General features: G+C 41.5%; 1 protein-coding gene across 1 annotated transcript; it reads left to right on the top strand.

Annotated features, from left to right (window-relative positions):
- The first annotated feature begins 72 nt into the window (after nucleotides 1-72).
- Nucleotides 73-15,022, top strand: LOC134663472 (uncharacterized). Its single transcript, XM_063519842.1, has 3 exons — nucleotides 73-207; nucleotides 9,540-10,146; nucleotides 15,009-15,022. Exons 1-3 carry the CDS (start codon nucleotides 73-75, stop codon nucleotides 15,020-15,022), a joined length of 756 nt encoding a protein of 251 aa, XP_063375912.1.
- The last annotated feature ends 1,328 nt before the right edge of the window (nucleotides 15,023-16,350 follow it).

The following is a 16,350-nucleotide window of genomic DNA, read 5'->3' as shown; positions in this document are numbered from 1 at the left end:
TACTTGTCTCCAGTAATACTTAAATATTTCGAAGGGGCTCATTATAATAATTTACTATGTTTTACGGTAAACATGGCGGATAGCTACAACAGCAGCTGGCTGGCGATGAGAAGGCTGAAAACCACAAACTGTAGGCGGAGCCTTGCACTGTTGCTTTTGAAAGGATCGAAGGCCAACGAGATAGATTCCGAAGACAAGGCTCGGAAGGTAATTTTCGCTAATGTCGTAAGGCGTTATAGTCGTGCGATAATTGTAAGGTGCTGTGTTTTTTTCGAGTGACTATATATATGACATGAAACAGACGGACAAACGCCGAAGTAATCCGAAAAGTGTTCCGTAAATCAATCAGTTTCGTTGAGTATGTAATTATCTAACAAAATAATGGAGATAATTTTTTGGAGATAAATCGTTATTTTAATAATATAGCTATTGGAAAAGCATTATTATGTAAATATTTTTCGAATATAATAAATAAACTACTTGTATTAATAATTATTCTCTAACAAGTAGATACCTAGGTACCTACTACCTACTTGGTAGGGCCGAAATTTTGATTATTATGTCATTAAGAACATTTTTCGCATTATAATTAATGGAGGTGATAGCCAGTTATTTTCTGCAACCAACATTTAATTGTTTATAATTTAGTTACCAAGTTTAGTGTACACCCGCACTACAATGACTCAATTAACCTCTTCATTAATTAAGCTTAACAATTTAACGACTTAACAAACAATGGAACTGGCAGCTCGCGTGCCGTGACGGCCATTTTTTAAAAACTAGCAGGCTTAAATATGGCACTAAGGAGTCCTGTAAAATGCACTTATTAGCCGCCGAGTACGCCAAGAGCCCGGCTAATGGTTGCCATTCAAGCGCTGAATGGAAATGCGAAATTGCCAACAATTATATACTTTCGCAATGATAACCGGTGGATGAAGCTTCGGCAACCTGAAAACGGAGATATCAGGACGCTGCGGGGTTTTAGTTGGGATTTTAAGCACTTAGCGTAGTGCTCATATTAAATATTGTCGCAAATCCTTATTCTGAAGAATATAATGTATGAAGACTAATAATATATGATGTCCTACACAATACTTCGTTACTTTAGCATTAGAAGAACTCCAAAGGAGTAAGCGTGTTTTATCAGGGTCTTTAAATTGTTAATAAGATGGAATTGTCTAATTTATTTAATGTATTTAGCATGCTCAATACTTATAATAATTAACTTCAAAATTTTACCGCAAAAAGTGCTCTATTTGGAATCACCAGCTTACTCGTACCTACCTACTTCTATATATGAGACGTTATCTATGAAAAGGGACCTTATTGTCGATGGCGCTTACGCCATTATTAACGATGGTCCGATATAAATACAATGCCGCGCGACGCTGTGCGGCGTAAGCGCCATCGAGAATAAGGTCCCTTTTCATAGATAATGCCCCATATATGCTATAAACGAAGTATAGTATAGACATAGACCTCCTGCTCCTGCCTACGTGTTTTGGATTCGAATACCTATAAGACGAATAATTTGGGTGATGAATATAAGTATGGGTGATGAATATAAGTATTTGTCATGATCGTTGAATGTTTTATATGTAGGTACTTATAGCATTTAATTGACCAAACGAAAGCGAAGGTCCACGTTACAGCTTGGGAGAAAAAAATCGTATGTCCGAATACAGGATGTTCTCTTCTCCAGGTCGCATTTCTCAACAGATCCTCGTGAAATTTGGTGAGCAAGTTCTGTTATTACCTACATAGGTATTTTTTTTTCTACTCTATTTGGATTTTTTTCAAAATGGCGGTGTAATGGGGGTTCGCGAGGTCTACAGCTCACAGGGCCACTAGTTTTTATAATATATATGTTGTATTGTTAGCTTATGATTTCAGATTTTTTCTCATAATTATTTTTGTCTGCATCTAAATTCACACCTCCCACACTCCGCTTACATCCGCTCCCTACTTCGAAAGTTGCGGTGGACAGGCCAAGATAACCGCGACTGTAGCGTTATTCAATTGTGTGAACGAATTCATTTCACAAAACTCATCTTGCGGCGTCGGGCGGCGGGTGACAAGCGGCCACAGAAATCAAACCAAAACTTTGCTCTTACGGGCCATTAGATTTTCCATTACCAACTTAATTTTACGTTTATAAAATACGATACTGCGGTAACTTCGTTGATTTTAATATAAGCATACCAATGCAATTACCGGAAGAATGCCAATGCCAACGGAAAATGTAAAATTGTAGTAAGATAATTGATTTTTGAGTAGCCCTCTCGTAACGCTACGCGGCTGTAGCATTAGTGTACCCTAATGTCACTTGGTCTACGATTTTCTTGACTTTTCGAGTAATTCACAAATCGTGAACAATTAGGTATCTACTATATTTATACTGACAGAAAGAATGTAGCTTTCCAGTTAATGTAGGTAACGTTAGCAAAACAAATATGTAGTTGACTTCGCTTAATGTTTACCCAGTTATTTGGTCTCTGGCAATTACGAGTGAGTCATGTTTTTACTGCACTATAAATACATTTCTACTAAAGTGTCACATTCTATTCCACGACGCAACAGAAGCGTTTGTTGAAAGTGATATTTTAATTTTAATATTGTACGGTAAGTACGATACGGTAATGCTCTAGTTTCCTAGGAAAGCGGTGCCGTCATATAGTTAGCGGCCTTCTCCGTACAAATACTATGACATCCATATTTAGCCGTAATATTTAGTATGGAGACGGCCGCTATATGACAGCACCGTTATCCTAGGAAAACCAATCTTAAGCCCTGACGCCTGAAAACGTTTTCATTCACTCTATCATTCATTTCATTCCATTCGTCATCTAAACTGCGCTTAGCGAAGCCAACATTCTGCGCCCATATACCTTCCATTCGCTCGTACATCAAGGAAGGCGGCGGCTCCGACGCACGGCCGGACGCGTCATGCCCGCATGAAGACCGGAAATGGGCAGGATGACCGGATCCTATCTCCGCTTCTACCTGCTGCCATGTTGTGACGTCACAATGCCAGATTGTAAAGAGATTTCGTGTGTTAGTTGAGGAAATGTTTTATTTATCACAGTTTGTGTCAGGTTATTAGGATTGCTGCAAGCGTGACATGTGTCTTGTAGCGATAATTCATTTCGTGGTTTGGGCTTGGGTTGCGTGGTTGCGTCTTTTTTTGTTTACCATGTAAAGAAAAGAGATGTAAAACTAATGTTTGGGCAAATCCATATAACGAAACCTAAGTTTAGTAATAGCAAACAGTGGGATAAAATCTTACATTAAATCGACCTAATATTAGTTACCTAACTACTAACTAGACTATGCTTATACCTACTAGCCACGGTTACGGATGGGAGTCGACGAAATGACTGAAACTCCTGTCACACTTCTAACGAGTAATTTCATCATCCCTTTACTTCAATATTGTGAAGTTAAGACTGTATGTCCACTGTCTAACGCCCCGATATTACTCGTATTGATGGGCCATAACGTGCTTTTCTCCGTGATATTTTAGTAGCAAAAAAAAACCAATCGGATCTATTAGCACCTCATTCTTGTAGGTAAGAAAACTAGAAGCATGTCGACCGCCAGGTTCCACATTGGCAGGTGTCGGGCACCTGACAGCGGTCATGCCCATATGTTGCCACCCTTGCACGCAATACTTACCCACCCTGTGATCATACCTCCGGTTATTTCTACTACTGTGCACTGCTAGTACAGTCGCCATCAGATATATCGGAGCGGTCAAGGTGTTCACAATATCTGAACACGCACTCTAGCGCCTTGACAATAGAGGCGTGTTCAGATATTTGTGAGCACCTTGGCCGCTCCGATATATCTGATGGCGACTGTACTTTACGTTTATATTGGTCAATTAGTTTGTGTGTTGATTAAGAATAGGTTGATTCGCGAAAGCTGGCGAGGATTGTAAGAGAACATTGACAATCATAAAACTCGCGTCAGCTTTTATTAATCAACCATTAATCAACCTAATTAACAAGTATGTAGGTAGCTTTTAGCCTGCACATATAAATACATGTCTATAAATCAAAACATTTGATTTACAACTTTAATGGCTTAGTAGCTATTCAGACCCGTTTTGGTTTTAAGAATTATTAAATGCTGATATAAATATGTAGTTAGAGGTTGCCTATTTAATTTGTATTAGACGTAGGTACTGAAATGCGGCAAAAACGGATAGGTAGGTACGGCTATGTATATATTATACGTATTGTACCAAATACGTATGGGCCCGGAAATGGACCCGGGTATGTCCTTAAACTGCGTCCAGGACCCGGGTTTGTCCTTAAACCACGTCCAAGACCACCGGTGGACGGGCAGCAGCGTCCCTCAAATTCGGTGTACTCGACTGCGATCGCCAACCCGCCTGCCAAGCGTGGCGATTATGGCATTCACCCCCCAAAAAAGGGGGAGGCCTATGTTCAGCAGTGGACGTCTTATGGCTGAGATGATGATGATGATGATGATTGTACCAAATACGCAACAATGAAAAATAATTCATTTTATACTTGACTGTAAATAAAATAAAGTACCTACCTAAGTGTAAATAATAAAATAATAGCAATCTAATTTTAAAAATAAGTATGTAAAATGGAACAAACTTTCGTAATTAAAGCGTGTTTCGTTCGACGCCCTCTTAATTAGACTCCCTTTGTGCCGAGAGGGCCCGACATGTGTCGCTGCGGTTTGTAAGGATAGTTTCTTTACATACTTCTTAATCATGGCTAAGGAAGTAAACACACCTATTCATTTATCAGTAGCAAAATTATGGATAATTATCATAAATTATTAAATTTCTGCGTGGCACAAAAGATATATGTTTATGAGTTAGTAGGTCATCTGTTATTCAATATGTCCATTTACTTAGTCACACTTATTTTTACAATAGATTTGGGCAAATGTAAGCTGATCAATTCAATACGGTAATTTTAAATGGCAACTTACCTATATATCCGATTCGTTGCGTGTTCCATTTTCGAAAACTTTTGGCTGCGGCGCGGAACAATAATTTCATGACACGGCACCCGTGCCATGCGCCATAGAATATGATGACCTTCCTCCCGTGTCATGCGCCATACGTAAAAAACATCGATGACCCGGCAGGCGTGACATCAGCAACGAATCGGTACCACTTTTTAGTGTACATACGTAACGTACAATTATGTGACATGATACTTACTAGTAAAGGACTTAATAAAAATCTCGCTTACGCGCCTTGCATAAAATTTTCTTCTGAGATAGGTATTATTTCATCCAAAACGGCTTATAGGCTTAGCCACGAAAACATTGCAGACAAATAAGAGGCAAATTGGCACGTCTAATTTATATAGAAATAAGCAGGGCAGGGCCGTCTTAAACTACTTATGCTGGGGCCCCTGGGCATATAAGAATTTGGCGCCCTTTTGGAAAGTAAAGAAAGCGAATTAAACTAACATTTTTCTACTAAGATCTTCTATTTATTATGGGTAATCAAATATACTGTTACTGTCAGTCCTTCGGGGCCCCCTGAGGATGGGGGCCCTGGGCACGGGCCCCGTGCGCCCTTATGGTAAAGACGGTACTGATTTGTGACGGTTATGGTAAGAGAAAAAATATTCAAGTATCTACTATATTTTTTTGAAAAATTTCTAGCCAAGAAAATGCCAGTTGGATCGACAAGAAATTTATCGCCATGCTAACAGTAATCAACCTTTCGTAACGCTCAAAAAATGACCCAGGTGACGCTTGTTTCACAAAAACAATCTACTTGGATCCAGGATTTCAATTAATAAATCGAAACAAGGGTGCGTGTTAGCATCAAATTGTTTTTGTGCTCCACATTAGTTACGGAATCGTCGTTTGAAGTTCCCACTAGCGAGATAATTTATTACCTTCCTCAAAAATAAATAGGTATGTGCTGTCGACAGGCGTGACGAAAAGTAATATTTTGTTTTTACGTTATTTCTCTGCGTGATATGGCGGACAAAAAAGGGTGACGACGCGATTTGGCAGGCTGAGACAAAAGGCGAACGCGAGACGAATGCGCTCCTTCGCGCTTTGGGTGAGACGTCTTCGCGGACACGCATGATTACTTTGGCAGGCCCTAGGTTGTACTTAATGCGTCAGTAAATTTTAGAGATAACAAAAATGACTGATTTCCGATCTAGCGACATTTGGAAAATGCGCGCCGACGCACATCTAGACGTGCAAGTTGCGGAAAGTTTCTAAAAAGTTAGAAAAGTTCTCGGAAATTTTCAGAGGAACTCACTTTCTTTTTGGAAATTATGATCACCATATAAAAATGTGAATAATTACCGAAAATTTTCAATACGTAGGTATCTATTTTCAATATTAATCAGTACGTGTGCCGTCTGATGGCGTAATAATTTTATGTCTCCTCTACACGACGGGCCAGCGCTGGCCAGTCCAAGGGACGCAGCCATGCGGTAGAATGAGATAGCAATATCACTTGCTCCCTCTAACGCATAAATGCGTCCCTTGGAGTGGCCGGCGCTGGCCCATCGTGTAGAGGAGCCATTAGAATGGGATCGATATGGACCAACTCTGCTGAAATCACTACACCTTATAAAACAAAATCCTCCGCCGCATCTGTCTGTTGCGAATGTTTGCGATAAACTCAAAAACTAATAGTGAACAAATTTTCATGCGGTTGTTACCTATCAATAGAGTGGATTCTTGAGGAAAGTTTTTGTGCAACTCGTGCGAAACCGGGGTGGATCGCTAGTGTCTTATAACCTTAAGAATGACCAGTAATGTATGATCACGCGCCATGTTGCGGAATTTCACTGGAACTATTTTTTTCATACTATTCTGAACTGTCACCCTACGAGTATAATGAGAATAACAGCGCTCTCTTGATAATGATCATATATTACTTGGTCAGGCTTTTCATAGGTAGACCTATAACATAATTCCGGGTAGTAAACCCACTAGTAGGAAGGACCCATCAAAGGAGCTGTCTACAAAGGCCCATGTGGCAAGCCCTAATGGAAACCACGTAGGTTTAATCGTTAATCGCCCGATTGGAATCGATGTACGCGGAAACATGGTCCTTTCCAGCCCAAATCCCACGTCCCTTACGCTTAATGAAGAAACCCTTGAGGTAATTATTGTCTGAAGATTGATTTTAATGATAATTATTGGTTAGGTATATGGGATTAATTAGAAATTTGTGAATATGCTATTATAAAAAAAACCAGTTTGCTGGCCATATAAGGCTACGCTTGCGCAGAGCGCCTACCGCGAACCACGTTCGACATGGTGCCTCTCTGTCGCACCTGTAAATTCGTAATACGTAAGTGTGACAGGGAGGCAACACGTCGAACGTTTGCGGTAGGCCCTCAGTTTTGCCTGTACAGTACAACTGCATAGTCAAATTCCACATACGCTACATTTTACCTGTGTAGTTGGCAAAACTGCGCAGGCATACCCTAGTGTAAATAGAAGGGTGCAATTCGACATTGTTTTTTGACAGCTAACAACATCGCAATCTAAATTTGCTAATAAAAATTGGCCACATGATTAGTTAAATTTTTACGAGCCGAGGCATTAGGCATGCTTAGGTTAGGTACCTACTTATAGGTATGCTGACGTGATGACACCAGTGGACATTGGAGCACTTAAATGAAAAGTTAAAGCGACTCGATTTATCTTAAGTAGGTTAATGGGTCATTTATTTTATTATTCATAATATCTACATAGGGCTATTCTACTTCTTCTTAACGCTACACGTATTACTTAACGCCAGTAACAAATACCGAGCGTCCGAATTTTTGAAATAACTGACACTTAAAATTCATTTCGCCAAATTATTTTTGTCGCGTGTCATTCCCGTTCGTGGCGGTGGCGTGGGCTATTAGCGACGGTAATGACACTTAATGATAATAAATAATCGCCATATTACTCGAATGTTTGCGGCGGAACGCCTCCGGTGTCTCTGTGCCTTAAATTCTTGGCCGAAAAATTTCTTTATTTTGCGAGTTCTTTGCATTAAACCACGTTGGTGGTAGTCAAGCATATAGCCCGAGAAAACCCCAACCCATCAAAAACATAAATGTAAAAAAGGAGAGCCAAGTTCAATACAAAAATTATGCTTGGGTGTGGGGTTCGCCGCAAAAAGAATGGAGATCTAAATGAGTGCCAAGTTCTATGCAAAATCCAAATATGTATTTATAGGAACAAAATAACATTATAAACAAGTATTAAACTCTATATAGAGAGCTAATCCGAAAGAATGTAGGTAGACAAAAACCTTTATTAAAAGGACGTAAGTGCAGCAAACGTACGCCCTTTTGCTTTTATGGCTTTTTCATATCGTATGAAGATCAGAACCTTTAACTATACGTGGCCCGACACGCACTTGGCCAGACTTTAAATATTTTATCGCTATTGCGAATTAGTACTAGATTCGATATTAAACTTTCGTGAGACATATTTTAAATTGTTTATACTACAACGGTTTCACTCACTTGAATTTTTAGTCGCTATTGGCGACATGTTTCGGGCCCGTCGGGGGTCCTTCCTCAGGCTCGAGTGCTCGCGGCGGCTGCAACTCGTGCACTGATCGCGCCGCTCGCCTCGTCGCTCGTTGCGCGCGCGCTGACAGAGCGGGGGCGGGGGGCGCGGTGCACTCCGCAGCCGGAGTTGTCAGGTCAAGGTCTGGTAGGGCGGCTGCATCGACTGGCATCAAGCACACTGCACTCACTATGTCCACGCGATCGTCACAACGCACATCCCGCCTAATACCAGGAATTATAGGCTTCCATGCAGGTGGCAACATCCAGCCTCCGTCTCGATTGAAATTAGGTCGGCGTCCAATTTCAATCGCCTCGCGAATCTTACGCGGCACAAAACATTTCTCCCGTACTAGTAATCTCGCTCTATCGAATCGAATGAAATGGGACGCGCCTGTATCGTACGCGTGCTCTGCCACCGCTGAATTCCTGGTATCCATGTTCTTTACGCTGCGTATGTGTTCCGACAACCTCGTGGAGACATTCCTTCCAGTCTCACCCACATACGCCCTACCACAGTCACAAGGTATCTCGTATACCCCCGGGTTCCCCAGCGGGTCCTTGTCCTTTGGAGAGCGCAGCATCTGTCTGACCTTGGTATGGGGACGGAAGATTGTCCTAATGCTAAACCTCCGGCGTAATAGGCGTCCAATTCTATCCGTTACCCCCTTAATGAAAGGCAAGAAGACAGGTGCTCTGTCGACCGTTTGTGCTCGCCTAACATCGAGGCTCAACAGGTTACTTGGAGCGATATCGGCCAAGGATCAGTCTAGAACGCTGCGTCAATTAAACCCCACCACCCCAAAGATTTATGGGCTACCCAAAATTCATAAAAGTGACTGGCCCCTGAGACCCATTGTGAGTCAGATAGATTCACCCACGTACAAGGCGTCCCGCTTCTTATCGGGCCTCTTGCAACCTCTAACGGGTAACACGTCCAGTTTCGTACGAGACTCTACACATTTTGTGCAGCTACTTGATGACGTTACGTTGCAGGAGGATGAGTTGATGGTGAGTTTCGATGTAGCCTCCTTGTTCACGAATGTGCCGGTAATGGAAACGATAGAGATTATAAGACGGATGGCCAGCCGCGGCGGCCCACTTACCGAGTACATGGGATTAATCGAGTTTTGTCTCACTAGTGGATATTTTGTGTGGCGGGGTGAACACTATCTGCAAATAGAAGGGGTGGCAATGGGTTCTCCTATAGCACCAGTGGTGGCCAATATTTTTATGGAGGAGTTTGAGCAGAGAGCTTTGGAGAGCTGCCCGCATAAACCCAGACTGTGGTGGCGATATGTGGACGACGTGTTTGCTGTTGTATCACACAACGATCTGGACCCGTTACTCGTCCACCTGAACGAGCGGCATGCCAAGATTAAGTTCACCATTGAGAAGGAGTGCAATGGGGCACTCCCTTTTCTGGATGTCTTGGTGCAGCGGGACGAGCATGGCCGGTTGACTCATAAAGTGTATCGTAAGTCTACACACACTGATCGGTACCTGCAAGCTGACTCACACCATCACCCCGCACACTTGTCTTCCGTTCCACGCGCGCTCATCAATAGGGCTTTACGGCTCTGTGACCCGCAGTACGTGCAAGGTGAGCTGCAGCATGTAAGGCAAGTATTAGAAAGGAATGGGTACAATTGGAGACAGAGTCAGCGAGCGGCAAGTATGGGTACATTACGGCGAGCACAAACGGTCGACAGAGCACCTGTCTTCTTGCCTTTCATTAAGGGGGTAACGGATAGAATTGGACGCCTATTACGCCGGAGGTTTAGCATTAGGACAATCTTCCGTCCCCATACCAAGGTCAGACAGATGCTGCGCTCTCCAAAGGACAAGGACCCGCTGGGGAACCCGGGGGTATACGAGATACCTTGTGACTGTGGTAGGGCGTATGTGGGTGAGACTGGAAGGAATGTCTCCACGAGGTTGTCGGAACACATACGCAGCGTAAAGAACATGGATACCAGGAATTCAGCGGTGGCAGAGCACGCGTACGATACAGGCGCGTCCCATTTCATTCGATTCGATAGAGCGAGATTACTAGTACGGGAGAAATGTTTTGTGCCGCGTAAGATTCGCGAGGCGATTGAAATTGGACGCCGACCTAATTTCAATCGAGACGGAGGCTGGATGTTGCCACCTGCATGGAAGCCTATAATTCCTGGTATTAGGCGGGATGTGCGTTGTGACGATCGCGTGGACATAGTGAGTGCAGTGTGCTTGATGCCAGTCGATGCAGCCGCCCTACCAGACCTTGACCTGACAACTCCGGCTGCGGAGTGCACCGCGCCCCCCGCCCCCGCTCTGTCAGCGCGCGCGCAACGAGCGACGAGGCGAGCGGCGCGATCAGTGCACGAGTTGCAGCCGCCGCGAGCACTCGAGCCTGAGGAAGGACCCCCGACGGGCCCGAAACATGTCGCCAATAGCGACTAAAAATTCAAGTGAGTGAAACCGTTGTAGTATAAACAATTTAGTACTAGATTTTTTGAATTTATCCAATAGGTAATTAAACCTAATAATAATTAAGAAAAATAAGCGGAGCCAAAAATCATTGGTTATATACTGCGTCAAGCAAATCTTGTCAGTAGAAAAAGACGCGAAATTCAAATTTTCTATGGGACGATATCCCTTCACGCCTACATTTTTCAAATTTGCCGCCTTTTTTTACTGACAAGATCTGCTTGACGAAGATTATGTACTTTTAAAAACTATATTTCCATAGACAATGTTTGGTGGGAAGGTATTTGCTTTCTTTTTAAATTTGCTTATGAATAAATTGACTTAAACTTTAAAAAAGTCAGCGTGGGATAGACCCGACTTACGAATATTTTATACAATATTTTCATTTCATACAGAGTTTAAATCTATTTTTTTATTCGTAGATTAAAAAAAAAAAATCCAGGCGATCATTGTCTATGGAAATATACATTTAAAAAGTATACCTATATGTGACAGGCCTCCTCGGTTTCATATCTGTCTATTTATTGCAAAACTTATCTAGGTAGTATGATAGTTATTTTTTGGATTCTACTTGGAACCAAAATAATGTGGATTTTTATTCTCATTCCTCTAAGATCTTAATGTGCGCGGCATTTACTGCAGAACAGCCAAGTCCCGAGAAACGTAACTGGCTAGGCAAGCGAATGCAATGTTAATGTTAAGATAGTTCCTAGAGAGATTGATTAGGTGCTAGTTTTGTTAAATGTGGCTACCTACTACACGGAATCGCAATTACATTGAGATATCTGGAAATTCGTATCCGGGTAGGACATAGAAGGTAGTCCTATAGAAGTGGTATACACATGCCTCCGTGAGGGACGAAACATACGCAATGCGACACTATGATTGGTCGAATTTATTTGTTGCCCACCATAAGCCATAGGTACTAAATTTACGGTGGGGAACAAATAAAATGTGAGTCTGTAACAAGAACAAACCATAATAAAGATAAAGATAATTTATTTGTCAAGCATGACTTACACTGCTACTCCTACTAAAAGATACATTATTCCCTTCACCTTTCATGCCAGATCCAGTTATTAGAGATGCACCGGATATCCGGTTACTAACCGGTATCCGGCCTATCCGGCCATTATTTTACTATCAGGCCGGATACCGGATAGTGACCTACCTACTAATCCTACTACTCGTATCCGGCCGGATATCGGATAGTAATATTGCCTGATTTCGGAGTAAACAAATTGGATTTTAGAAACAGACACGGTCTTAATCGTACTTGTTTATTATTTTATAAACAATTTAATAATTCCACTGACTTGCACGCGCACTCATGTCGAACCTAGAAATGAGTCCGCGGCTCCGCGCGAACGTTTACTAGGAAACAGGTCAAACCTGCAGAATGCGCACTTGAAAAACCGAAATGTATTAGGTTTAATTCCGCTGGCCGAATATTCGGCCGATAGTCAGGCTGAATATCCGGTATCCGGCCAAACAACTATCCGTTGCATCTCTACCAGTTATATACTAGATTTAAGGGGTAAGAGGATTAAGCGCACGCTAACGCTAAATTGTATTTTTAGTGTACCGCACAAAACTTTGTTCGCGGGACACTTATGGGATCACTTCGGCCTTGCAAATCAGTTAATGCGAATGCTAATTTCTTGAAATAAATATACGTATTTTGATTTTTTTTAGCTACCAAAGCTGATCTCCATAACGATTAATTTGTTAAAAACTCGACGTTTACTGCAATCTGGGCGATGCTTGAGGCGGCTACGGGACATGACGGGATGTGTCCGAATCGTGATCCTCGGCAGGACACATTCCGTGTCATTTAGGACGACGTGACGTGCCTTTCAATTATGTAGTTGTTCGTGTCACAATTAGTGCGAAGTAAAATGCAAGCCTGAAGCGAAACAATGCTCTCGAACAAGACAGAAACGTTTCGTTCATATTTATTATGTATCATATTTACAGTTTCAGAATCCAGCACTACTGGCCGCATAGCCAACATGCCAATCACGTACGCTCCGTAGCGATCGAAACGCAACTGAGGGCTTACCGCGAACCACGTTCGACGTGTTGCCTCCCTGTCACACTTACGTACAAATTTACAAGTGTGACAGAGAGGCAACACGTCGAACGTGGTTCGCGGTAGGCCATCTGTTACTGTCGCACTAATATGGAAAGTGATAGAGAGACAAAGCGTTTTGCTGTCGAAGCTATTGCGATTGGAACCTTGGCCAGGCCGGCTGTATATAATACCGGGGGCCTAGTTATTTTTCATTACCATTCTTCGTTAGTGCAATAGAATGTCCCATATGCCCAGTGTGTCCACTAACATCTTAAATCAAATTGTAATCATATTGCAAACGTCTGCATACGCCTCCTTGACATGTAATGAGCCCTAGGATTGCCTCGTCACGTCTCGTAACAAGCATTGTCTTGCGGTTTAGAAGAACATATGTGTATGAATTGCTCATTTAGAGTAGTCCTTTTGGTTTCAGATAAATGAAAGGCTAGTTTCACTGTGATAATTTACATGTCTTCCTACTTCTATGAAAGGGTAAAGGTGTCGCGATTGTTGTTATTACGGGAATAAATTATCAACTGAAGTATGTGTATAGACATGGACCATGGGTTGTATTAGATTCTAGAATTACGTCTTTTATTAGATTTTTTCAAATGTCCGAATTGTAGGAAGAGCTCTTAAGTTACAATAGGCAACCTTAAAACATCGCAATGTGTTCGTCAAAAAAGGAGTGTATGAACCTACAGGTTCTTATTAAAGGGTCGGCAAAGTGAATATAACATGTCTGGAGTAGCAGGCATCCATATGCTACGGTGACCGCTTACCATCAGGCGGACCGTATTGTTAGCCACCGCCGAGGTATAAAAAAAACTAAGTTAAGATATAACATAACTCTCTTTTTTTCTTCTTCCTGGCGTTATCCCGGCATTTTGCTACGGCTCATGGGAGCTTGGGGTCCGCTTGACAACTAATCCCAAGAATTGACGTTGGCACTAGTTTTAACGAAAGCGACTGCCAGGCCTTCCAACACAGAGGGGAAACTAGGCCTTATTGGTATTAGTCCGGTTTCCTCACGACGTTTTCCTTCACCGAAAAGCAACTAATATCAAATGATATTTCATACATAAGTTCCGAAAAACTCATTGGTACGAGCCGGGGTTTGAACCCGCGACCCCTCCAGATTGAAAGTCGCACGCTCTTACCGCTAGGCCACCAGCGCTTCAAGATATAACGTACTATCACAATTATTATTTCCAATATCAATATCGAACGCAGAGTTCACGTTACACTGGTCGGCCCACGCCACACTGTCTGCTCAGTCTTGGAATTCAATGGTTTGATTTATTTTTATTATAAGCGTTATTAAATATACGTTCCGTTCGTGAATGGGGTCACGGTCACGGCCATCGGTTTATTGACAGAGACCTGAAATATTGGGATGTATGCTGACAATGCTTATGAGTTATGAGACAATAACGGACTTTTACGGAATTAAAGGATGGACCATATGATTTAAATTAGATTTAGATTTATTTATTTCATAATATGAAATTACAATAGAAATTATTTTACACTAATCTATACGAATTTATATTATTTATGAATTTTATCATCTTATTATCATAATACGAATATGTACCTATGTATGTCTGATAGAAATTGTAATACAAAATCATTTAAGCAAGTAGAAATTTTACATAGGTAGTACCTACTCTTTTAACTTGATTACAATATATGTTAAGCAACGAAAACTAGTAAGTATGTATGTACAGTCGCCATCAGATATATCGGATCGGCCAAGGTGTTCACGATATCTGAACACGCACTATAACTACAACAATAGAGGCGTGTTCAGATATTTGTGAGCACCTTTACCGCTCCGATATATCTGGTGTCGAGTGTACCAGTAATTTTGGCGGCGGGTTTGTATGACTCCTAAAGTGACCGTCTTTTGTTTCCAGCCTCCATGTACTGATAAATCGAATGCACCTTGCTGCAGGCGCGGTGAGGAATCCGCCACGTCATGCGAGCCGCTTCGCCGGACGCACCAGGATGGCGAAATTAAACATGTGAGATACTATAATGATTGAATAGTTTTTGTTCTATCGATACCCAGCTGATATGAGTACGTGATCAAATTTCTACTCCCTACATTTTCCTTAAAGTTCCTAACATCTACTTTTATAAAAACCGAAAATCTACTTTTATAAAAATTTGGGCGTTGGTAATTCACGGCATGGTGTATCAGATTTCCCGCTAAATATCTCTCATCATTAGTCAAAGAAGAGTATGAGATACGTCAAAAAAGTGGATTACGTACCATTAACCTTTTACCGAGCTACTAAAAACGAATGTCCGACGATCATAAATATCGCCGAGAAACAATAAAAAGTCGTCTGACTAATAACTATACCGTCCGAGCGGGTCGTATCGGGGCAAGCATCAGTACCTGTATCGCATTACACATAAAATATTTATTATTTATTGTGTATAATTAATAAAAACACACGGGAGCCATAAAAACAAGTAGCCCAACAGGAAGACGCTATAACTCAATCGGCGTACGGTTTACGCCGCGATTTGTACGCGTCGCGATTCGATCTTGTCGTCTGCGCACAATATAAACACTTTGTTTCGCTCGCGGTAGCTTAATGTCTTAAACATGATACGTTATCCGTGCCTACCGCGGTTACGTAGAACCCGTTTGCTTGGAGGCCTGTCGCGTATAAAAAGTTGCCTCGCGATCTAGGAGTGGATACAGTGCGAAGTTGAAATCAATGAGTAACTATTATTTGTGACCTACCAAAAATGATCTAACCATAACTATATTAGGTTCTCCGTTATAAAAAAATCGAGAATATCTAAATAAATTTCAGTACCTATATCTACCTATGTACCGTAAACGCACTAGTGCTCGACATGCTAATTAATACCCAATAGATAACACCGCTATCAAATCTTAAGTTTAAAGATGATATAATAGGTATATATAATATGTATTGGGACTTGGGACAGTGACGAGAACACGGACTTCTACCTTATTAACAATACTAGAAAGTAAATATAAGTAAGTAAATTAAGCACTACATACCTACCTAATTAAGAACAATTTTGTACTCTTTCATATCGCGATTTTTGTTGAAGGGTAACATTACAAAATATCGAGGAACAGGTATATATTATACTACTCTTTGGGAACAGGTATTTGAGTGTCAAAGAAAGAAACACCTTCGCAAATCAACTTAATCAGGTGGGTGTAGCATTTCTCGAAGTATTTAAAATATAAGATAGCACCCAAGACAT

This window comes from Cydia fagiglandana, chromosome 4 (genome assembly GCF_963556715.1).
Source record: "Cydia fagiglandana chromosome 4, ilCydFagi1.1, whole genome shotgun sequence".
Taxonomy (NCBI): domain Eukaryota; kingdom Metazoa; phylum Arthropoda; class Insecta; order Lepidoptera; family Tortricidae; genus Cydia; species Cydia fagiglandana.
This window is presented reverse-complemented; position numbering and strand designations above follow the sequence as displayed.